Below are 25992 nucleotides of genomic sequence, written 5' to 3' on the forward strand. Positions count from 1 at the left end.
TAAAATGAATTTAAATATGAATTTAAGAAGATTTAACAGACACCTGAGGTGTGATGTTGGTGGCTTTAACCCATTTAGGCCTAGAATTATTAATGCTTTAACTATTGACAAATAGCAGATATACCAGCCCCAGCTGGGTAGATCTGCTATTTTTGGAGCGGTGAAAGCGCTCCCAATCGACAGGTATGTCTGTGGCTGGCTGGCTATGTGGCTGGCTGGCTGGCTGTGTATGTCCGTAGCATGGCAATACCTTGAGTGGCCACACAAGTTAAAGGAGGGGCGCTGTTGTGCAGGCACACACACACACACACACACACACACACACACACACACACACACACACACACACACACACACACACACACACACACACACACACACACACACACACACACACACACACACACACACACACACACACACACACACACACAGATTCACCGCTCCACTTCGAACCGAGGTTTGATTTTTTTTTTAATCTTGATTTTATATATATCTTTTTAGAAGCGAACATTTATAACTCAAATATTTGCTTCTGGGAGGGTCCCTGGAACAACATTTGGCGATCGGGGGTCGGCGGCCAAATGAATGTAATTTTGGGGGTCCTCGACATGAAAAGGTTTGAGAACCACTGGATTGAGGTGCCGGCTACACAGAGCTGGATATTTCTGAAGCTAGACATTTGCTAGACATTTTTTTGTGCGGTTGGGGCTTGCAGCCACACAAAGCTGGATATTTTGGCCGCGAAGCTGGATATTTTTGAAACCGGATAAATAAGTGAAGACATTGAAACATATCCGATTCACTGGGTCCGTGTAGACATGGAACACGGATATCTCTGAAGTCTTTACTGTGTGTGTGCTTGTCCCCCTAGTGGAGGTCTGGGGACTCAGATTATTTTAGACCTAGATATCTTTCTGTGTGGATATCTGAAAAACCAGGATAAATGAATAGGGATGGGTATCGTTCACCTTTTAATCGATTCGATACCTTTTTCGATACCATTTTCGATACCATCTATTTATTATTATTATTATAATTATTATTTGCCTTTTTCTATGGGCTATTTTATAGACGTTGGATCATTATCATAATAATAAACATTATAGGCTATTCTCAGCTATTTTCACAGTAACGAGTGTAGCCTACTAAAGCAGTCATTAAACTCTCAGTAGCCCAATTGTTACAGATCCGACCGGCATAGTTTTTACGTGAACCGATACTCGATAGTATCGACGTCAGTGAATCGATACCATTAAAAGTATCGCCGACGATACCCAACCCTATATATGAAATATCCAGCTCCGTCTGGCCAAGGCCTTAGATGACATTTCTAGAATCGGGTAGAAAATAGTCAAAGCCTTGCACAAAATGTTCACACTCGGCACTCGGTGCCGCGCTGTGAGCTTGTAGATCTGCTATGTTTCAATAGCTAAAGCATAAAATAATGGTTATAAAGTGGTTCAAAGCTAAAGTGACACAGATTTTGCGGGTGGCTTTTTTAACGTACAGGAGAAGTGTTCCAGGACACGTCTGTGCTGTGGTCTCTGTGCTCTGTGTCAAACATGCTAGCATCGTCTCCGTCTCTCACTGGAGCTGCATCCTGGGAAATCATACACACACACTGCACATTACCACTCAGGAGCACACACCTACGGGAGAGTGTTTTCTGCTGGTGATTCAGTCCGAGTGTATCAAAGGGTGCGTTCGGAAATGTGCACCGGGTGTGGTTAGGGTTAGGTTTAGGCATAGTTTTACTGAGGTTAAGGTTAGGGTTAGGTTTAGGCATAGTTTTACTGAGGTTAGGGTTAGGATTAGGGTTAGGTTTAGGCACTCACTACACTGAGCACACACCCGGTGCGCATTTCCAAACGCACCCTTTGATACACTCGGACTGAAAGACCTGCAGAAAACACTCTCCCAGAAACCTACACATCCAGCCAATACTTCAATGCTTTATCACAGAACTACACGCCGGCAAGCCAACGATTCTTCTTCAGCCAACGTGTTTTTGTTTAGTCGTTTTGTACGTAGTCGTCCACCGTTTCTAAACAACGGGTCCAGGGACAGTGTTGCATTGATGATTCAATGTTTGGGGGTACACGATCTTCATGACGTCACGCGCATGCCGCTCAAAACCTACTGTACAGGTCTATTGATATGCATACAGGCTGGTTTCTTTGATAAAACTCTAACACTAAAGCGTTGTCGAGGTGTGAACTTGGGGGGTTTTGGCCTCAATGCATGTCCGTTTGCGTGAGAGGCGAGACCCCTGCTCAGAAAAGATATGGGGCGTGCGACCTCGGACTAATTCAACACTGTCCAGGGACATGTATACATGTATACGGTCTGAGTTAAACTAAGGATTTTATAACAGGCCGAAGTTCACGAGCACAACGCACGCGCCACGTTAAGTTCAACGCATTTAATAGTGGCGTCCGATGTGTTAACTCATTCGTAGTTTACGGCCGTAAAGCCCGTTAATTTCTCTATGTCTTTCACTGCCGGCTTCTCCAAGTCCTACCTGTTAACGTGGGCGCTCGTCCAGTTCCCATCGTGCGTGATCGGACACTGCTCGTGTGTTCGCGTATTCCATCAGCTTCTCAAATCCGTTGAAACTTTTTCAATTGATCAATAACTTCTCCATCTGTAAGCCGCGGAGCTCAGACAGTAAGCTGGGCCAAAATAGAGGACGGACTTCCGCTTCCGGTTCAGGGACTCCAATGTTAAATTTGTCCGCTCAATAATGTGTCCGTGTAGAAACCGATCACGGAGCATTAGTTCCGGCCTATTTTAGTTGCGCTTCGATAAAAAAAAGATTTTTAATTAATTTTTATTACATTTACGGGTTCTACGGGCATGGCAGAGAAGGGGTACAAAGGGGTATTTTGATGGCAGAGTTTGTGTTAAGATGGGCCTGCATCTGCAACAACGTCTGATCATCACCCCTAATGGTTGGGTTGCCATGTGCATAACTTACAAAATAAACCCTCACACAGACACAAAGGGACGGGATGGGGATTAGGATTAAATGTTTGTCTAGATACACATTATCAAATCCGTGTTAAGACTCTTGCAAAGCAAGTGGGGGGGATAGAATGTGTCATATTGGAGACTAGGATCTTTATTATGGACATGATGGACTACTGCATTGAGCAGGGTCAACTGGTCCTTGGGGTTTACCTGTGCGGTTCCAGAGACTTTATAGAGCAGACCGTGGGGAATGTGTTTCTTAGCCTCCTGGATGTCTTTCAGTAGTTTGGGGGAAGGGTTCCTGCTGTACTCTTCCTTCATGGCCTGCACGGCCAGTGACAGGTTGGAAGTGGTGACAGGGACAAAGACAATATTGATAAAAAGTTAAAGTATTTAAAGTATAACAGCAGTTTAAAGCCATTTGGGCCCGAACGCAAATCCGTGTCACTTTAGATTTTATTTTATTTTATATATAATACTTTTTATCCCACGATTTTGCGACCCATTTTTTCACCCAGTGCCAATTGCCTATGTAATCCTGGGCTCTGCTCTCCCTCTGCCGCGCCTGGGGAGACAACGGACAGACCTCATGCTTCCTTCTATGGATGAGGAGTCCAAGTTGCTTCTTTTCACCTGACAGCAGGGATTTCCGCGGTTTGGACATAGCAGGTGGAAGGAAAACGTTATTCCAACCAGTTCCTTTCCCCTGCATCAGGCACCCCGGCTGGCCAGGGGGAGGCAGTATAGAGAACAAGATTACTGCATGTTTTTTTGTGAGAGTATCAACCCTAGTAGCTAGTTTTAGGTTTGGGTTAGGGTTAGGGTTCTATAAATGTCTTCTAAATCTCTAAATCAGTGGTTCTCAAACTTTTTCATGTCAAGGACCCCCAAAAGTACACATATTTTGCCCGCGGACGCCCATCTCACAATATGTTGTTCCAGGGACCCCCCAGAAGCAAATATTTGAGTTACAAACGTGCACTTTTAAAAATATACATTCAAAGACGTGCAATTTTTTTTTTTTTTTTTTCAAAATTAGCAGATCTACAAGCTTGCTGCTGTGAGCTTGTATATCTGCTATTTCTCAATAGTTAAAGCATTGAATCATTCTAGGCCTAAATGTTTTCCGGTGGCAACCTGTAGTGCTATACATTGATTCCAGAAGCATCTTAGTTTACATTGCACGCTACCAGTGAAACTACACTCCACTATACATGCTTTTGCTTAGTTTTCCGCTGCATATAAAAGGACCACCTGAATGTAACAATTCTCAAGTAAAAGCACAACTTATGAGCGTTTTTTTTTTTACAAATAATTGCATTTTGTAACAAGTAAAAAAAAAGAAACAAGTATTTGGTAATTTTGATTATTCTGATCCCATCATTTGGATGTGACCGTCTGTTTGGTTGTCAAATCTACACTCCTATCTTTTTGGAATGTATTTGATTTCATTGATGAGGGTTGGGGAGACTAAACTATGCTCTGAGCTGTGCTGTGCTTGCTTTACATGTAATTCCTCTACCAAATAGAGCCCAACCTATATTTTGGTTTTGCTGACATATCAGCTATTTGACTATTAGGGATGACAATGATAGAAGCAATTATGCAGCCGATGTGACCCGACTTAAGCTTTTCTATAATAGTTGATCCGTAATGCTTGCATTTTTAATAGGGCTTAGGTGTTAACTAAAGTTAAATGTTCTAATTATATATTAAAGGTTTAATATGATGAAATAATAACCATTTTCCTTAAAATGTGTTTGCTTAGAAGTTAAATGTCCTTAAATATAAACTTTGTTCAAATCCAAGTTATTTTATTTGGTTAATTAAAAGTTGAAGGTGTGGCTCAGGAGGTAGAGCGGCTGCTGGGGAACCGGGAAGGTTCCCAGTTCGATCCCGGGCTCCCCTAGAGTTAGTGTGGAAGAGTCCTTGAGCAAGACTCTGAACCCCTAGTTGCTCCCGGTGAGTAGGTTGGTGCCTTGCATGGTTTCCTCCGCCAGTGGTGTATGAATGTGTGTGTGAATGGGTGAATGTAATGAAGTGCAATCAATCATTGTAAAGTGCCTTGGATAAATCTGATCCATGGGTTACCAAGGGCTCCCCACAACTAGGTTTAATCCTTGATTCCTGGAACAAGCAATGGTCCGCTTCCAACATCCATATTAAAGGAAGTACATCAACTGAATACCAGAAGTCTCACCCTAATACACAGTCGCCCCGGGTGTCTATCCAACGGAGCGGTAGAACGTAATCTCGGTAAACCATGCCTAAACGGTTCAAACAAACCTTATTCCTAACCTTGACCTCAGTAAAATGGTGCCAAAACCTAACCTTATTCATAATCTTAACCTCAGTAAAGCTATACGTAACCCTAAAGTTATATCTAACCTTATCCTCAGTAAAACATATACAAGACAACATATACAAGAAAACATATACAAGAATACTAGAACCTTCCCCCTTCTCAAGCTGACCACATTCATAAGTGGTCAGCTTGAGGGCGGGTAAAGAAATCAGGGCGAGAAGGTTTGTTGGCGAGTAGACCGGTTACCCATCAACTCTCGCTCAAGCAATGCTCCTGGATGGGACCTAGCCTCAAATTGACCAGTCGCTATGCCCCTCCTAAACCCGTGCTTGCCCAATGCCACGTTTAGCGACAGGTTACTAAGGCGGGTGCCTTGGCAAGCTGCCATGGCGGCGTGCAGCAATAGCACCCAGCTGCAGACTAACCTGCCACAAACGCACGTCCAGGAAGAAAACAATAGCCTATACTAAAGTCAGATTAACATACAGTACACAAGTGTTACCAGTTATATTTTCTCATGAAGTGCTCCTAAATTATTCCCGTGGGTTTGTGTAGGTCAGTGCAATCCGTTCTGTTTTTGTTTCAGTGTTTGTGACACGGAAGCGAGTGGGTGGGACGTTCGCGAACGAATCGAGTCTGTTGAACGACTCTTTGAAATGAACGATATGATTCGGTTCACAGTAGGGAGCCGTTCCTTTCTAATGAACAGTGGTGGGAAAAGTACTACATGTCTTTACTTAGGTAAACATATCAATACTGCAATCAAGTTTGGAATGTTATTAATGTACTAGAGTAAAAGTAAAATAGTATTGGTTTCAAAATGTACTTAAAGTACCAATATTAGAACGTACTCATTATGCAGAATGTCCTGTTTCACAGGTTTTCCAATGAGTAAAATGTAGAAAAATCATTTGCAAATAGCCGATCTACAAGCTCACAATGCATCGCAACGTGACACATTGTGAGCTTGTAGATCACCTATTTTCAAATGCCAGAAATGTATCCAATGGCCAAAATGTATAGGCCTATATGGATGGAAGTGATTTACAATCATAATCAACATCTACAAAGTAACCAGTAACTAAAATGAGCCAGTCTTTTGAACGGCTCTTTGAAAGGAACAGATCTCAGAGATCCGGTTCACTTCAAAGAACCATAAATCCCATCTCTATCTAGCAGCCAGACACCGATGCGCGCCGCCATGGCAGCTTGCCAAGTCTGCTGCGTTAGTAACCTGTTGCTAACTTGGCATTGGACAAGGACGGCTTTAGGAGGGGCATAGCGACTGGTCAATTGCAACACTAGCTTTTTTGTATGTGACAAATCTAGGGTTGCAATACCTCCCATAGGGATTCAATGCATCAAAACGTTGTTTTCTTTTGCTATTTGATTGTATTAAACAATGTCAAACTCATCAGTATTGCGGCTCTATGGAAAGCTTGAATTATCCTCTTTCTATCTGCAAAATGTTTGTTTCAGAATAATCCACCGTAGACATCTTATGAGCTACTTTCTATCGAGAAATCCAAGCAGACATGTTTTTTTTTTTTTTTTGCAATTTGAGGCTAGATGGGACCTAGATTACATAACATTCACAGCTGGCAGACGTCGCTCTGCAGTTGCTAAGACCCAACTCTACATATGACTGGGGTGTCTGTCTGCCCGCTGATCTCTGTGAAAGCGGGAAACCACAGACGAGCATTTCGTCAGAGAGCGCCCGATCTGCAAACCACCACACGCAGTCAAGTCAGCGGCCTTGTTGACCTGGATGACGATAGAACCACTATCTGGCCGACAGTCTCAAACTGCCTCTGCAGCGCTACATGCACGATCCAAGCAACTTATGGTCCACTGCACCGTTGTGTCGCTTGCCGAAACATAACAGCTGCTTAGTATAAGCTAGAATTGACATTGTCTTAGTAAGTAGACCGGCTGGTTGCCATGGCAGCCTGACATGTGGGTTTTCAAACCGCAACTCTATGCGGTTTGGTGAGACATTCGGAGGGGAAGAGGAAGTGAAAGTGCCTGGGGAGGCGGGGGTGTTAAGTTGAACTGGTAGTGCCAGTGTCTGTCTCACACAGGAAGACCCAGCGCAGCAGTCTCTTCAGACCCACAGGAAAGAAAGACAGTCGTCTTATCAGTGAGACACGTTACTGGCCTCTCAAAGTCAAACTGCTCGTCTATTTAAAGACGAGCCATTTTCGACATGGATAACACAACGTTCTCCAAACGGAGAACAATGCAAGCGTCATCTCAGGAAAACTACATTTACGATAATGAAATGATGAAGAGGGTTGATATGCTGATTGTTTCCTTACCTGCAACTTCAAGATGTCACCTTTCTGGTTGTGGAAACTACTGAACTCATCCTGTGATGGAAAGAAAACGACAACATTAACCATGGCATCTGAATTTTGGGCATTCCTTTTTAAATACGACAATTCACTGTTATCTGACTGACGCTATTATTTGTCATATAACAGATTATATAGGAAGGACTTAAAGGCAATATCACAAAAGACATAACAAAATATAAGAATGGCAAAGAAGATAAAGGGCATACATAAAATTACTTGCAATTATATAATAATAATAATAATAAAAATACATATAAATACAACAATAAATATCGTCTGTCGGGTGGAAACCTCATATTCATTTCAAATTCGAAAATATCAAAAGCAGCAGATCTACAATCTCGAAATGTATCGCGGCGCGGCACGTTTCAAGCTTGCGAATCTTCCACTCTCGATGCTTTTGTGTGATGCTGTAGTATGATCCAAGTAGGACATTCATTAAAAACACACACAAGTTAGAACCAGTGTTGTTTTTGACAGCAATTTTTGATTTAGTTTTAGTCATAGTCTTTTGAATAAAATTTCATTTAGTTTTAGTCATAATTTAGTCACCTGAAAAGTTTTAGTTTTAGTCTAAATTTAGTCGAGTAAATATCATACGTATTTAGGCGACTAAATCTACAGTTGATTTAGTCAACTGAAATGTATTTCGGCAGGCCTTGATGGCATCGTAATGACTGATTTTACACTGTATTGTGTGTTAAATAGCCGATCTACAAGCTTACAACGCTTGTAAGCTTGTAGATCAGCTATTTTCAGCACGCAACACCTGAGAGCAACCAAACAATGAAATGACTCTCTTCTCCACTAGTCCCTCCCTAACGTTTTAGTCTAGTTTTTATTTTGTTGACGAAATTGTCAATATATTTAGTCTTAGTCATCACAGCTTAGTTTTTATTTTGTTTTTATTTCATTTTCGTCAGTGAAAAAAACAGTCGACAAACATTTTTCGTCATCGACGAAATCAACACTGGTTAGAACACAGAGATCCAACGTTTCTGCCTCAACAAACAACGATACAATAACAGGATAAAACTGGTAAAATGGTCAGTTACCCAGGGTGACAGTGTGGAGGAGCGGTCCAGGGGACTGTAGGGCCGCTCTGCGGCCGGCGAGCCTGGGGAGGAGATGCTGACCCCCAGCATCTCAGACTCGGCCTCTGACAGGGGGATCTGGGCCAGGCCGGGGGGGCGACCCAGCACCGTGAGGGCCACATAGGAGCCCGCTGGTGGAACACACACACAAAGATATATTATATTATTATTACATAGGAACACACAAAGAGACAGCAAGGGGGGCCTTAGTGCACGCCAAGAGGCAAATGTACAGTATACTGTATATTCTCGAGCTTTTCTCAACAGCATGCATAATTAATATGATTATGAATCATTGCTTTAATCAAAAACAGTCAGACAGACAGAGAGTCCAGCCTTACATTTGATGAGCTTCACCACTTCAACATGGTTAGAATGTGTTACTAGGGTCCCGTTAACCTGGAAGAAGACAGCAAGGCAATTAAATGTGATTAAAAACATCCCCAGGGTAGTTACAGTATATTCAAATGCTATTTACATATTATACACACGCATAACATATTTACAGTATATCCCTGTGGCAGGGCTTGACATTAACTTTTTGAGGCACCTGTCCTCTGGACAAGTACATTTCCCATTCACTTGTACGGGCACAAAAGTCACTTGTCCGGATAAAAATTTGACATTTCTTGAATTTGTGAATAGTGAATAGAATAACAAAAGGACTGCTATCGACCCGCCTTGGCACCTTCCACCCTCCACTCCATGGTATGGTCAGTCCATAGTCTGCATACAGCACAAAGCTGCTAGGAGCGTCACAGAAAAAGTGAAAACAAGAGCCACTTGTCCAACGGACAAGTATATTTTTTGATGAACTTGTCCGGAAGGATTTATTACTTGTCCCGGACAACAGGGACAAGTAATTGGTGTACTTTAGGCTTGGTGTACTATAGACTTGGTGTACTATAGACTTGGTGTCCTATAGACTTGGTGTACTATAGACTTGGTGTACTATAGACTTGGTGTACTATAGACTTGGTGTACTATAGGCTGAAAAAAAAAAGCACCAAGTACAGTTTAACTCTGGTCCGTTTTACTAAGTATAGAGGGTAGGTGGTTAAACTGATTGATTATTATCTATGTATTCTGAGGCACCCACTTTGAGGACCACTGGTCTAGAGCAGGGGTTCCCAAACTTTTTTGTCTCAGGTCACCCCATGAATATTCTTTTAATCCGAGGCACCCCTAAATTTCACTCCCAGCACTTTATAAGTATAGCATATCGTCGTTGTCGGGTGGAAACCTAATTGTATGTCCGTTCGTTTTGTATTTATCATCTATAAAATGTACTAAACTAGTGAAAACGGGTGTTCTACAAGCACACAACGCCTTGCATCACGAGGCGTTGTGTGCTTGTAGATCGCCTGTTTTCACTAGTTTTGTGCGACAGTCTTGTATGATGAAGCAGGGCTTTGCTTTACCAAAAGACGTAGGCTAAACATTTGAAACTTGGAGATACAAGGTTTCTGCCCGACAGTGACGATATTTTAGTGATTATGTTGTGAGGAAAACGTTGAGATAATAGCCATTTTGGCTAGAACTGACTGAAAATAACTTTGTACTTCAAGTTTAAAATGATACTAAATATTTTTTCAAGTGCCCAAATAAATTCCAAATATTATCAAATTATCTTGCGGTACCCCTGGACTGCCGTCATGGCACCCCAGGGTGCCCCGTCACCCACTTTGAAAACCCCTGGTCTAGAGCCAGGTCTAGAGTGTTCCACTGTTTACCAGAAGGTGGCAGCATAGAGACCAGCCGTCAGCCTTTTTGACTAAAAAAGCTGTGACGTTTGCACTTTCAGAATATGGAGGCAGAGATGAACAGCACGGTACCTTGATAATCCTGTCGCCGGTCTGAACTCCCGCCCGCATCGCAGCCCCATCTGGCAAACACACAGAGAAAGGACAACATGAGCCAAAACCCAACAGGGAGGGGAAAAGGAGAGGCCCCGAGACAAGAAAAACAACAATAATTATTTTATGCTTTAACTATTGAAAAATAGCAGATATACAAGCTCACAGCGCGGCACCGAGTGCCGTGCTGTGAGCTTGTAGATCTGATATTTTTGAAAAATTGTGTTTTTTGTTTGTTTGTTGAATATATCTTTTTAAAAGCGAACATCTGTAACTGAAATATTTGCTTCTCGGGTTGTCCCTGGAACAACATATTTTGAGATGGGGGTTAGGGTTCAAATGCATGTAATTTTTTGGCGGTCCTTGACATGAAAAAGTGTGAGAACCACTGATTTAGAAGAAGGATTTAGAAGACATTTATAGAAAAAAAAAGGCAGATCTACAAGCTCGCAGTGCGGCACTCTGTGCCACGCTGTGAGCTTGTATATCTGCTATTTTTCAATTGCTAAAGTATAAAATAATGGTTAACGTGGTTCAGATCTAACATGACAAAGATTTGCGTTACGGGTCTAAATGGCTTCTCCTGTCTGAAGAGCTTGTAGATCTGCCATTTTAGAAAAGTCGTGAAAACGTGTGCAAATCTTTGAATATATGTCTTTTTTTAAGCGAACATTAGTAACTAAAATTTTGATTTTGGGGGGTCCCTGGAACTAAATATTTTGAGATGGGGGTCCGTGGCCAAATACATATCATTTTGGGGGTCCTTCACGTGAAAAGGTTTGAGCACCACTGACATAGAAACATAGGGTTTTCAAAAAGAAAACCTTCGAAGGATTTGAAATATTCCAAGGGGAAAAAGGAAGGGCCAATATGGTTCACATTATGCCACACCGTACAGTCTGACCACATACAGAACGTACAGACACTGCTGCCAAGCAACCGTTTTTCGCCTAGCATTTATGACAGACCATAACAGTGGTTATGTTACGAGAGCGAGCCGTTTCCCAGCTCCACCCCAAACAAAGGGATTTAGGAACTGAGACGGGTTATTATGCGATCTGAAGACGGTGGAGGAACTCCAGCGTCAGCAGCAGCAACACCTTGCACCGTGAAGGTGTGAACCTGACCGAGTCGTCACGCAATGTCCTGGACCTGTACCGTCCATCCATACGTTGTCATTTAGGCTCTGCCTCATCATATGGAGGCAAACTGTGACTTTGTCACTTAATCACTTTAGACCTAGAGAGCATCTGAACTATTATTTTATGCTTTGGCTCAGTGGTTCTCAACCTGTGGGTCCCCAAATTATTTTGAGGGGGGTCCCCAGATGATTAGATTAATGTTCAACATTGTTTTCTCACTCAACAGTAAACAAAACAACATAAGGTTTAAGTGTAAAGAGGGTATCTGCACATTTCTAAAATGACAAATTAAACATTGGCCAAATTGTCAAATATTAGAGGCAGAAATTGTGAAAATAATCTCTGCCTCTAATCTACTGAGCGAAGTTTTATATCTGCGTTGTGAGCATTTAGATCGGCTATTTTCACAATAGAATAGATCTGCTATTTTCACAAGGAGATCAAGATGATCACCTCATATCTTAATGGGTTAACCACTTTCGCAGTGGTCATCTGCCCTATTTTGGTCATCTTCAAAATCTTCTAAGATTAAAAAACAACCTTCAAAACAATTAAACAAATAGTGAAAATAATTCATCTGCAAACTCACAATGACTACCAATCATCATTTGACGTATGACCAAAGTATATAGGACCCGTAATGTCTTCTAAATCCAAAAATGTTTCGGAAAAACCTACGTTTCTATATTAACTCATTAACTGCCAAAAACGTGAATCCCTTAAAAATCCCGTTGTACCACCCTGCCACGCCCGTGAATCCCGTAAATAAAAAAAACAAAAAAAAAAAAACTTTTTTTTTTTTTTTTTTTTTTTTGGACCCCAAAAACGTTAGTAGGCATGATAGCGATCGCGAAATTGCTTGTTTAACCCCCATACAACCCCCATACAACTCAGGTAGCAGACCTCCAAGCTCACAACAGTGTAAAACATAATGGCTGCTATCTCATGAATGCCTGAACGGATTTCCATTCGGATTTTTTTGTTTGAAAGCTGTGAGCAATGTGGACACACGTGGTGCATTATCTAGGCATGGGTGTGCATGATCCGTGCACTATGAATTACATGGAAGTCTATGGAGACGAATGGCAGTTAAAGAGTACGAAGGTATTGTTAAATGGCAGCATATGAGTTAATGGTTCCCCCAGACCCCCAGAATTATATGTGTTCTCAAAATATTGTGTTCCAGGGACCCAGAGAAAGAAAGATTTGAGTTACAAATGTTCACTTTAATTTTTTTTTCAAGACTTGCACAAATATTCATGATTTTTTCCAAAATAGCAGATCTACAAGCTCATATCAAGCTTGTAGATCTGCTATTTTTTGAATAGCTACAGTATATAATAATGGCTTAAAGTGGTTAAAATCAAAAGTGACACAGATGCACTTAGGTCTCAAAGGGTTAAACCCTAGATACGTTCGTTGACCGCGGGGTCCCCCAGGGGTCTGCACTCGGTTCCCTCTCCTTTTTCCCCCATCTAAACCAAATCTCTTTGTCGATATAGCAGCCCATCTACGAGTTAGTAGCTCGTCTATTTCCTCCGAATTATGGCATGGCCCGCCCAGAATAGGCATGTATGCTTGGGTTCATGTGGTTGAGTTGTTAAAAGACCAAATGACAAGGCAAAAAGCTAAAAGAACAACTCCAACTGCTGAAGAGACAAAAAATGTAGTCCAGTCAAAGGCTTCCAGTGACAGCGTTGACTCCTCTAAATCAGTGGTTCTCAACCTGTGGGTCGGGACCCCTAGGGAGGTCCCCCGATGATTAACTTAATTATGTGCAACATTGTTTTCTCACTCAACAGTACACAAACCGACATAAGGTTTAAGTGTATAGAGGGTATATGCACATTTCTAAAGTGACAATTTAAGGAGTTCTTAATACCTTAAAAATAACAAATTGAACATTTGCCAAATTGTCAAATATTAGAGGCAGAAATGTGTTACACAAAATGTAATGCCTCAACTCTTAGTGCTCATCAGGGTGGGGGGGGGGGGGTCCCCAGTTAAAATATGATTATTTTGTGGGTCGCGGCCTGAAAAGGTTGAGAACCACTGCACTAAATAAGTGCCACAAACGTCCCAATGTGCACCGCAGCAATCTTTGCCCAGAGTCCCAATTACTGTTACATGTGTGATTGTGTGTGTGAATTCGGTGACAGTTTGCTATCAATGTGTCCTGCTGCAAAAAGGAGGACTCCTCAGTTCCACATCTCTATTATTATGACTTCTCAGGCCAGAGAAGCAGGGCTAATGATCCCCCTGTGTGACACTAGCGTCCCCCCCTAGCAGCCAGACATGCTCTGGATTCAACCATCTGCTCATATTTGGAAGAGCAGACAGCAGGGGGTTTAACCCATTTAGGCCTAGAATTATTGAATGCTTGTTAACCAGTGAAAAATAGCAGATATACAAGCTCACAGCGCGGCACCGAGTGCCGCGCTGCGAGCTTGTAGATCTGCTATTTTTGAAAAAGTCGTGAAAATGTGCGCAAATCTTTGAATATATGTATTTTTAAAGCGAACGTTTGTAACTCAAATTTTGCTTCTGGGTGGTCCCTGGAACTAGATATTTTGAAATGGGGGTCCGTGGCCAAATAAATATCATTTTGGGGGTCCTTCACATGAAAAGGTTTGAGAACCACTGACATAGTAGTCTCTCAAGAACAGACTAACTGAGCTCCAGTAGAGTGAAAAGGACCTTTTCTTTGACGATGGCTGGCCAGATTGCTGACATAGAAACATATTTTTTCCAAAAACCTTAGGATACAAAAGACACTTATAGAATCGGGTCAAAATTCTAATTTTCACGATGTTTCAAAAATAGCAGATATACAAGCTCGCAGCGCGGCTGTGAGCTTGTATATCTGCTATTTTTGTTATATTTAAAGCATAAAATATTGCGTCATAATGTGTTCAGGCCTAAATGGGTTAACTACATCATCTCCTCATCATCATCATCATCATCATCATCATCTCTGGGGACAGGATGTGGCTCCATTTTAGGGGTGGGCGATATGGTGAGAAATATCGTTGAGACGATACAATGTCTCCACGATATGCCTTTTCAGAGATATCGTTTATAACGTGATACAATGAGGGAGCCTTATCAAAAATCCTGTTGAATTGTTAAAGGGGTACTGTCACCTAAAGCGGTACGGTCACCATAAGAAGTCATCTTAAAATATAAGTTAATATTTTTATATGATGTCATTGTGGGAATGCGCAATCATAAGCGAATCAAATTAATCGACTGTAGGGGGGCGAGGTGCAGATTACACTGTGAAATGAGTTTCAGACTATTTAAGACCGTTTTCAGAGAGACCACATGACCTACTGTTACTGTATCATACTACCGGTATTTTAATTTTGGGGCGTGTCAGCGGGCCTTTAATACAGAGATTCATTGCAGAATCCATTTAAACCTGCATTTTGGTCTAAATCAGTAGTTATCAAACGTTAAAATGTCACAGTCTCCCCTTAACTCTGAGAGTATACAAATGAAACCAAATGGACCCGTCCATTTGGTTTCATTTGTATACTGTCAGAGTTACATACTTAGACCTCCCAAAAGAACCCCAGAGAGTCCCTGGACCCCACATTGAGGACCACTGGTCTAAATGGTCAGTTACTCCTTTTTCTTTTAGTTTTTGTTACCTTGTAGGTGTTTGTACTGTTAACTCATTTAATGCCAGCCTATCACCACTAGAGGGCGCCCAGTGACCAGAGAATAATAGAGATATGCTGGTAATGCATGCCCAAGCCCTGGAGCCATGACTTGCCAGAACACTTTCCTTTGTGCATACAACAGGAAGAGGATGAAGTTAGCTTGAAGTTAGCTATTGGCTACCAAGCATTTTAGATTTAGATTTTCGTCAACTTGGCCATGATTAAACCTTGCACACCTCATGCATGGGAGAAAAAACAGAGAAAATGAGCTCTAAAGATCTTGGATTGCATTGGAGTGGATGGTAAATATCAGCAAATATCGGCAAATATCGTCCTCTGTAAACAGAGGACAAAAAAAAATGTTTTGAAAAAAAAAATTTTTTTTCAATTTCTTTTTTTTTTTTTCTTTTTTTTTATTAACACCTTCTAAGCCTGGTCGTACTCCCTCGGACTTCCTACTGGGTCCCATCAGCCACACGTCTATTCCCGGACTTTTGATATAAATGATAATAATAAAAAAAAAAAACATCGGAAATTCTTCTCTGTGTCTTTTTGGAGCTATCTGAAACGGTTAATATGCTCTCACAGTCATTTTCTGGTGCTGGGTGTGATACTCGTAATATCCAGCAGGCCACGCCGTTGACTCACATTCTGGATGGATGGCTGGCCAGGAGTGGCCTGATACTCTCCCCAGTGTTGAAACTCGACAAGGACAACACACAAGATGGCTACTCTTTGTCTCTGTTCGTGGATCGCGGTTTCAATCACGTTCGGGCGCCGCTTCTCTATCGCTCCTTTCCCTGCTTCGCCGCACGTAAACGAATGGAATTGATCTCCCCTCCGCCTCGCCAAAGTAAGATCGCCGACCTCTGCAGGATGAATATGTACGCTGTATCGAGCACTCCATTACGTGTTGTTATCATGTGGGCTTTGCTTTTTTAAAACATGTTTGTAAATAAATGGCTTATTTCTTCGGCGCTACCTCTGTTCAGAGGGTTCTGCCGCGGCTTGCAACGTGTTAAAAAGCCGAACTAGTTCGGGATTGGCACTCTGGGATGCGATAATAAAGCCGAACTAGTTCGGGATAGGCACTCAATGAGTTAAGTTACTTGAAAAATAACCATAAAAACCAACATGAAAAAGAATCGTGATAAGATTGTGTATTGTGATACCGCTTGGAAAAAATATTGTGATATTGTATTTTTCCATATCGTCCACCGCCCTACTCCATCTCACCTTCTTTGACGAGCTGCACAAACACTGGGTTGTCACCGCTGACAGTGAGTCCAAAGCCATTTACATCTTTCTGGATGATAACACATCGCTGGACCAGACCTGGGAGAGAGAGAATGGGAGGGGGGAGAGGGGAAAGGGAGAGAGACATGACAACATCTTTAATGAGACCAAGATGCAACTTTGAGAAATTGTACTCAAACCCCCACTGAAGCCGTTTCACCGACGTATAACTTCTTGGGAAAATAAACAATGTCTTACTATTCTAATGTGGAGCATTGACTGGATCTTCTTGGGAAAATAAACAATGTCTTACTATTCTAATGTGGAGCGTTGACTGGATCTTTGCATTGTTTCCAAATGGATCGCAACAGTGACTGCATGGCCACTTCCAGATGAAGACAGTTGCAGCTGTCTTTAAAGGAGTAGTTCACCCCTAATATGACTTTTTTTTTACAAAAAAACATGGCCCTGGATGGGGACCCAAATGCATGTAGGTCAGAATCACTGGGGGTACATTTAGGGTCAAAAAGGTCAAGTAAATTAACCCCATTGATTCTCAAAAGCATTTGGGTCCCCATTCAGAATCAATGGGGGTGAAAGTCTCCATGGAGTGACTATTCAATAGAAAAAAAGTCATTTTGGGGGTGAACTACTCCTTTAAGTGCTGATTGTGCCGTACTATTTGCAGCGTTTACTATACTAAACATTGCAGTTCTAAAACGTCATCATGATCAAAAAAAAAATCAACACAAAAATATAAAATCGGCTTGTATTAAGAAGAGATTCAGAGGGAAATTAATAAAGCCTAGTGTATAATAATCACTGAACGAGGGATGTCGCTTGTCGGAAGGAATCCATTGTTAGCTTGAAGATGGGTTCTTTTTGGCAAGCAACGCAGTCATACGGAGTATAAATTAGGCTTAAACAGGATCAGGTCTTGTTATGATGAGACCAGGCAGATGACATTTGTATGGGAGGGAACGGATTAATCGATCAGGTCAGTGAACATGACGCAGCTCTCCTAGTCTGATGTCAATGTGATCATGTCTTCCATATGCAGACTGTCATATTTTCCAGATGCAGACTGGCATATGTCTTCCATTTGAGAGAGAGATCAAGCAGGGACCCCCTCTACTATATTGTATAAATGTGTGATACAGATTTTCACCGATTTTCATAGATAGATTCATAAACTTGTTTGACAGCACTGTCATCAGTCTGTTAGATTCATGTTGATGTGTTTTTTAACCACTTAAATCGTTGTTACTTACTAAACTTCGCCTTTCACTCTGTACTTGGTCTGCTCTTTTTTTGCCTCTACACCAAACCTATTTGCCAAAAATAGCCGATCTACAAGGCTACAAAGCTTGTAGATCTGCTATTTTTGGCAAAAGTTCTCCTCAGAATTGGGATGTGAGGGTTCAAGTTGTTAATTTTAAAATAATGATCCTATCACACAAAGATTTGGCAGCCCCCCTGTAGTAACTCTGAGGACCCATAGGGGTCCCGGACCCCCTGTTGAAGACCACTGTTTTAAAAGGTTATTGGTCAAGTGTACATTTTCAGCCTGAAAATCAACATTCTGAATCCAATTCCAATCTGTTTTGACGGTGGCCTGTTGACAGACAGACAGAGGAACGTTACTTTTCCGGTTCTGTGTGTTGTTTCGTCACAATGACTGAAGAGAGTCTGGATGAGATTAGGGTTTATCTGATGTCTGGCCAATGGTTCGACTAGACCGACAAAAACAGACCAGAGCTTAACCCATTCAGAACGGGTCATTATTTTATGCTTTAACTATTGAAAAATAGCAGATATACAAGCTCACAGCGCGGCACCGAGTGCCGCGCTGCGAGCTTGTAGATCTGCTATTTTTGAAAAATCTTGAATATTTGAATTTTGATTCTATAAGTGTCTTTTGAATCCTTCTAAGGTTTTTTGAAAAACCTATGTTTCTATGTCAGCAATCTGGCCAGCCATCGTCAAAGAAAAGCTCCTTTTCACTTAACTGGAGGTCAGTTGGTCTGTTCTTGAGAGACTACTATGTCAGTGGTTCTCAAACCTTTTCACGTCAAGGACCCCCAAACTGATATTTATTTGGTCACGGACCCCCATCTCAAAATATTTAGTTCCAGGGACCACCCAGAAGCAAAATTTTTAGTTACAAACGTTCGCTTTAAAAATACATATATTCAAAGATTTGCACACATTTTCACGACATTTTCAAAAATAGCAGATCTACAAGCTCGCAGCGCGGCACTCGGTGCCGCGCTGTGAGCTTGTATATCTGCTGTTTTTCACTGGTTAAAGCATTCAATAATTCTAGGCCCTAAATGGGTTAACAACAGACCAGAGTTACAGAGACAAATGTAGAAATGTAAACAGAATATTAGCTACAAGCGTTTTCTTTCAAAAGGCTAAAATGACCCGCTGTGGAAAACCCGAATTGTAAAAACAAACGTATGTTTTTTATTTTATTTTTTTGTTTAGTCTCTACACAGAGAACTCCTCAGAGTCAAGGGTGTCACACCAAATTCTGGGCCCTGGGTACAAGGATTCACTGCGGGCCCCCCCCATGAATGTTCTTCATAGGGCGAGGGGCTTTAACCCATTTAGACCGGGAACCCATTATAATGCATTATTTTGTACTTTAACTATTGAAATATAGCAGATCTACAAGCTCGCAGCGCGGCACCAATTGTGAACATTTGTGCAAGTCTTTGAATATTTTAAAAACCTATGTGTCTGTGTCAATGGTATTTGCTTTTTTTCAATAGTTAAAGCATAAAAAAAATGAAGATCCCTCCACCTTGGGCCCTATTAACACATATGGTGCCAACCCTGAGTTTCCCGAGTTTGTATTGGTACTACCGCTGTGCCAACCCCGAGTTTCCCGAGTTTGGGCCGTTTTTGGAAAAAGAAAAAAAAAAGTTGTTTTTTTTTCAAATTTTTTTTTTCAAAAAAAATTTTTGGACCTCCAGAAATGTATTAGGCATGATCGCGATAGCGAAATTGCATGTTTAACCCCCATACCAACTCATTCTTTCAAACATGGCAGCCATGTTTGTTTACATCTGAAGAAAACATAATGGCTGATAAATCATGAATGCCTGAACGGATTTCCAAGAAGAATTTTTTGTTTGAAAGCTGTGAACAGTGGGCACACACGTGGTGCATCATCTAGGCATGGGCGTGCACTTTTTACACAATTGCACAATTACATGGAAGTCTATGGTAACCATGGCAACGCGAGACATTGAAGAGAAAAAATCATTGCAACATAAGTGTTAACTCAGTCCCACTCCCCCCCCCCCCCCCCCCCCCCTTGTGACACCACTGCTCAGAGTCAATTCATCTGAGAAGAAGGGAATAACATTGTTAACGCTAAGTGGATGAGCAAAAATAACCGGCTGATTTAACGATGAACCCACGTGACGGGAAACACTGGGGAAGTCATGTGATGAAACAACGGAGGACCAGCCTAAGTTGATTATGCATTATTTCCATATTTGCATGGCTGGTTTCAGCTCTTGGACTTTTAGGTGAATGATAGATAAGTATTTGAGGATTCTGAATCCGTTTAAGTCACTTTTGACAAAGGATAAATCGTTAAATCTGAAGGTTTGTATGTTTTGCTCCACTGCAAACTGTACAAGTGATCTGGTATTCGCTGGGAGGGGTCACAAATGAGCAACCGGGATATACAGAATATACGGTGTACTGTACACTGTAGCACAGGGGTCGTCAACAGGGGGTCCTCAGAGTTACTACAGGGGGGCCGCGTGTGATAGGATCATGTTTTTTACATTAACCACTTGAACTCTAGCATTCCTATTCTGAGTGTAACATTAGCCAAAAATAGCCGATCTACAAGCTTACAACGCCTCGCAGCGCGAGGCGTTGTAAGCTTGTAGATCGGCTGTTTTTGGCAAAGCGGTTTGCAAAGTATTTGACGGTTCAAGTGGTTAAATGTCTGAAAATACACATTACTCCAACATGATGACAGTGCTGTCAAAACAAGTCTAAGCTGTCTAAGAAATCTATGGACATTTCTAATCTGCGACACAATATGCAGTGGGGGTCCCTGATTCATCTCTCTTTCAGCTAAGGGGTCCTTGGCCTGAAAACGTTGAAGACCCCTGATATACATAGTGCAAAGCACACATATGTGCAGGAAGATGACCCCCATAAAATTGAGAAAGAATATAAAGACGCGTGCGCTCTATTGTGAGCAGACTTAGACTTGACTTGACTTAGACTTACGGAACCATTGCTGTATTGACTTTGACCTCTAAGGACCTTCCAGGAAGAGTGCTCATGTGCGCCTTGCGGTGACACGCTTCCTAGTTTCTTTGTTTTTCGCACTGATTTTTGACACTGCACTATTAGGTTGTTAGTGTTGGTAGTTTCTGAGTATTTTTGCTTTGTTTAACAATGACAGTGAGATACTTGTTTGCACTAACGAGCATTGACTGCTATGGTCTCTTTTGCAAGACACTTTATGTATATATACTTATATATTATTCGCCCCCTCTATTGATGCACCTTCTCCTTATTGGTACTGTACTGCTCTTGTCTCTGTTTTTGTTTTTTTCCCTCTTATCTATCTTTTCTTACGTCTCTGTAACTTTATAAATAACTGTATACTGCTGTGCTACTACTGGACAACTGAATTTCCCCCTTGGGATAATAAAGGTATCTATCTATCTATCTATCTAGAAGGGCGTTTACATCTAAAGGATGCGTGACCTTGCTGTTTGGTCATTGAGGGCTTGGAGCGCAAAGGGCCTAAAAGTGACATTTTCATTTTTTTCACAGTACAGTTTTTCATTGATTGTAATAATTAAACTACAAACAACATTAAAAAAGTATAATTTAAAAATACATAAAGATTGGTCAGTGACACAAACCATGGGTCCCAACCTACCGTTTGGGGAAATAGTGCTCTAAAACAGTGGTTCTCAACCTTTTCAGGCCACGTCCCACAAAATAATCATATTTTAACCCGGGACGTGCGCTGCTGGCTGTGTAGCGTTAGGTGGCAAGCGTACAGCTACTCAAGTAGCGTACAGCTATGAGACCCCGTTGATTTCTCGTTATCTTGATACCAATACGTTTGCACATTTACAGTCTGCATTTTGATCTGTCCAACAAACAGCATTCCGATTTTCACAAGTTCGATTTTGAAAATTCCTAGCATTGTTTTGTTATACTGTAGCCTGGCTGTATGTCTGTTACTGTAGCCTACCCCCACCTCCAACAAACAGCATACCTGGCACTCGGCCGATTTTCACAAGTTCGCTTTGTCCCATTGTTTTTAGCACTCTGCCGATTTCACACGTTGGCTTTGTCCTGTTATACTGTAGCCTGGCTGTATGTCTGATCTTAGACAACCATTATCATCTCACATTCTTCATGCTGCTGCCTCGCGGCTAATAACGGACCTGAATCTGATCATAGGTCAGCCTAAACACAGCAGCACACACGTTAAACAGAACTCCAGTTCGTTCCGTATCCTGGATCATAGCGCAGCAGCCAGCAGCGCGCACACACATTTCGCCCAACTGGGACACCGGACAACTGGGACTAGCCCGTTGAGAACCACTGCTCTAAAACACTAACATATCCCAGGTTTTATACAAACACTACCAAATTGTCATACATTTGTTGAAATCCAATGTAATGGTTATATGTGTCCCAGTTTGGGTATTGGAAAACATAGTCACCTCACATAATAGCGGTTGACACCTCTTAAACATGTTTTACATTTGTATACACCGTGAGGGGTTAAATGGGACACTGAGGACTCTCCCTGTGACCTGTGAATCTAACAAGCAGCAATCAATCCCTGCTGCCTGTCCAAAGGTCTCCCCAGCAAGTGTGATGTCAACACAGAGGTGTTTGTAGGCGAGGCTAGAGGGGATTTGAGTTGTTATTGGGGTGGGGGGTTGGAGGGGGTTGGAGCCTGAACGGAACAAGAGGCTAAATCTCTCCGGGGGAGGGGAACTGTAACGCTTGGGGCTGGGGGCAGGGAACAACAGAGGGGGAGGAGGTGGGAGGGAGGGAGATTCGGGGGTCAAGGAATCAGTTTAAAGGCAGCGACTCTGAGACTGTCCTAAATAGGGAAGGGAAGATGATCGAGCGATATTATCATTTATCGTGATATAAAAACACTCATGATAATCGTATGGTGGAGATTTAATTTATCGTGATATCGTCCTCCGTCATGCACTGGGATCAATTCACCTTTTATTTGCCGACTGTAAGTCTAAATAGTCAAATTAGCTGGTCCCCCCTGCAGTCGCTACTCGAACTTAGGGAGTGTTACTTGTTGGTAAAACTTAGTTATAAGTTTATAATATACGTACTTGATACAGTCTTTTTTTCACTCTACAAAATCTCTTTGCCAAAAAAATAGCAGATCTACAAGCTCACAACGCGTTGTGTTGCAACATGTTGTGAGCTTATAGATCTGCTATTTTTTTGGCAAATGTTCCGCCCCAGGATAATGGATGTTGGGGATATTTCGATCGCGATAATATCGTAAATCGTGATTTCTTTGGTCACAATAATCGAGATATGACATTTTCATATGGCCTCATCCCTAGTCCTAAATGTGTACAGTCTCAGAGTTACCGTAAGTAAAGCTCAGGAGTTTACTGTGGCCGTTAGGTACATTTAAAAAGGTATGGAGACTATGGACACCTTTTAAATTATATGGCTCCCTTTTCTCTTTGTCTCAGAGCAACATTACCATTCAGGGTTTCTGCAGTGTTGTTATGCTAAACGGGTTGGTGCAGGTCGAGGTCAGCTATGTGTCATCAGCATCTCCAGTGGGAGCTGATCGCTGATCAGGCGTGTCTTAATCTGCGCTAATGCATTATTTACAGGTTACAACTGATCCTAGGTCAGGACGCATGCAATGGAATACAAGGATATGGACCCCAAGGTGTTGAAGTTGACCCATTAACCCATTTAGGCCTTAACACATTATGACGCAATATTTTATGCTTTAAATATAAAAAAATAGCAGAGATCTGCTATTTTTGAAAAATCGTGAAAATTCGAATTTTGACCCGATTCTATACAGTAAGTGTCTTTTGAATGCTTCTAAGATTTTTGGAAAAAAACGTATGTTTCTATGTCAGCAATCTGGCCAGCCATCGTCAAAGAAAAGGTCCTTTTCACTTAACTCATTTGCTGCCATTTAACAATACCTTCGTACTCCAATCCTGCCAAACTGTCTCCATAGACTTCCATGTAATTCATAGTGCACGGATCATGCACACCCATGCCTAGATAATGCACCACGTGTGTCCACATTGCTCACAGCTTTCAAACAAAAGAATCCGAATGGAAATCCGTTCAGGCATTCATGAGATAGCAGCCACTATGTTTTACACTGTTGTGAGCTTGGAGGTCTGCTACCTGAGTTGTATGGGGGTTGTATGGGGGTTAAACAAGCAATTTCGCGATCGCTATCATGCCTACTAACGTTTTTGGGGTCCAAAAAAAATGAAAAAAAAAAAAAAAAAAAATCAAAATGGCGGCCATTCTCGGGTTCCTCGGGCGTGGCAGGGAGGGACATCCCAAAATTCTCGGGTTCCTCGGGCTTGGCAGGGTATGAGTTAACTGGAGCTCAGTTACCGTATTTTCCGGACTATAAGGCGCACTTAAAAGCCTTTAATTTTCTCAAAAAACTACAGTGCGCCTTATAGTCCAGTGAGCCTTATATATGGATCATTCATTGACATTGACATTCCCTTTAGCACAGCTCCATCTGTTGGATGCATAAGCGTCTATTATGTGCGCCTTATAGTCAGGTGCGCCTTATATATGAAAACAGTTTGAAAATAGACCATTCATTGACAGTGCGCCTTATAGTCAGGTGCGCCTTATAGTCCAGAAAATACTGTAGTCTGTTCTTGAGAGACTACTATGTCAGTGGTGCTCAAACCTTTTCATGTGAAGGACCCTCAAAATGATATGCATTTGGCCACGGACCCCCATTTCAAAATATCTAGTTCCAGGGACCCCCCAGAAGCAAAATTTGAGTTACAAACGTTCACTTTGAAAATACATATATTCAAAGATTTGCACACATTTTCACAACTTTTTCAAAAATAGCAGATCTACAAGCTCGCAGCGCGGCACTCGGTGCCGCGCTGTGAGCTTGTATATCTGCTATTTTTTAATAGTTAAAGCATCCACTAATTTTAGGCCAAAATGGGTTAAAAACAACATACAGTGTACACAGACAGGATGCTTCATTTAAATGCCGTAGTATGGACATAAAGGATACATTGACTTATAGACTCACCTAGAGGCACATAATGGAATGATTAGGTCTAGATCATTGTAATGCAACAGACAGTTTAAAATAACCCCCTTAATATAAAGAATTGTTTACTGATCGAGGCTTTCAATCCAAAGTTTTCTGAAATACATTTACCTACATTTAGCCTACTACGATCACCAGTAAATGTAAATAAATACTCCTTAGCCAATTGTGAGAAGCTGTGTTTTGTACTGAAGCTACAAAAAAAATGTGCATTACAAAACCTCATATCAGAACGGTCCCTCTGCAAGTGGCTTTGCCCAATTTACCCAAGGTAAGTTGGGCATTTCTAAGATATTAAAAACTTTGATCGATCGGTTGAATCGAGTGATTTGCACCCCCAAATTCGACAAATGGAATAAACTGCATACTAAAACACCAGTGGTAGCCTGATTTCAGACTCTACGCTGGGGCTTGAGTCTGAACTTGTGGCCATTCTATTTGATTGAAAAGGGGAGGGGATTTAAAATTTGAAATTCCCAATCACAAGAGATCTGGTGGGAGGGGTTGTGTTTGACTTTTGCACACAAAACATTCCCTCCTCCCCCTCCCCTCAATGACATGCACCAAACAGGTCATTGTCTTTGATGTTTCATTGATTAGAGAGAATCACTAACGAGCTATTCAACACTTGTATGGCTCAATCAATGACTGCAGTTCGGAGCCCTTTTGAAGTTCAAAGGGAGCAATTAAGAACTCTGGTGAGCCACGCAGCCACCCCTCCCTCCACTGTTTCTGTTGATTTTCAAAAGTTAGACGCACCCCTCCTCCGCATTGCATTGATTTCATTGGTCGGTTTCGGTCGGTTTGAGAAGCTTTCGGTAGCAAGAGACACGTCATATGACACATCCAGACCAAGAGATGCAGTTCACTCAGAGAGTGGGCGGGTCTATTGGCTGGAGCCAGGCTACACCAGTGGGACTGGTCTTATAGGGGCCTTTTCCACCGGCAAAGAACCGGTTCGGGTTATTTCTCCCGCCTATGGGATGGCAACTTTCTTGGAACCTTGGTTGGTTCTTGCGAACC

General features: G+C 41.8%; 1 protein-coding gene across 3 annotated transcripts in view; it reads right to left on the bottom strand.

Moving 5' to 3' along the window:
- arhgef12a (Rho guanine nucleotide exchange factor (GEF) 12a) overlaps nucleotides 1–25992 on the bottom strand; it is a 157288-nt gene that overhangs the window by 78085 nt on the left and 53211 nt on the right. For 2 of the 3 annotated variants that reach the window (XM_080732398.1, XM_080732397.1), the window contains 7 exons: nucleotides 16629–16727; nucleotides 10565–10614; nucleotides 9071–9128; nucleotides 8691–8860; nucleotides 7597–7647; nucleotides 3184–3297; nucleotides 1511–1603 (listed from right to left, as the gene is read on the bottom strand). In XM_080732398.1, coding sequence (XP_080588524.1) covers nucleotides 1511–1603; nucleotides 3184–3297; nucleotides 7597–7647; nucleotides 8691–8860; nucleotides 9071–9128; nucleotides 10565–10614; nucleotides 16629–16727 — 635 coding nt within the window. The remainder of the gene's footprint in view (nucleotides 1–1510; nucleotides 1604–3183; nucleotides 3298–7596; nucleotides 7648–8690; nucleotides 8861–9070; nucleotides 9129–10564; nucleotides 10615–16628; nucleotides 16728–25992) is intronic. The other variant, XM_080732399.1, reaches the window with a different exon arrangement.

Source organism: Nannobrachium achirus (genome assembly GCF_963921795.1).
Source record: "Nannobrachium achirus genome assembly, chromosome: 8".
Taxonomy (NCBI): Eukaryota; Metazoa; Chordata; class Actinopteri; order Myctophiformes; family Myctophidae; genus Nannobrachium; species Nannobrachium achirus.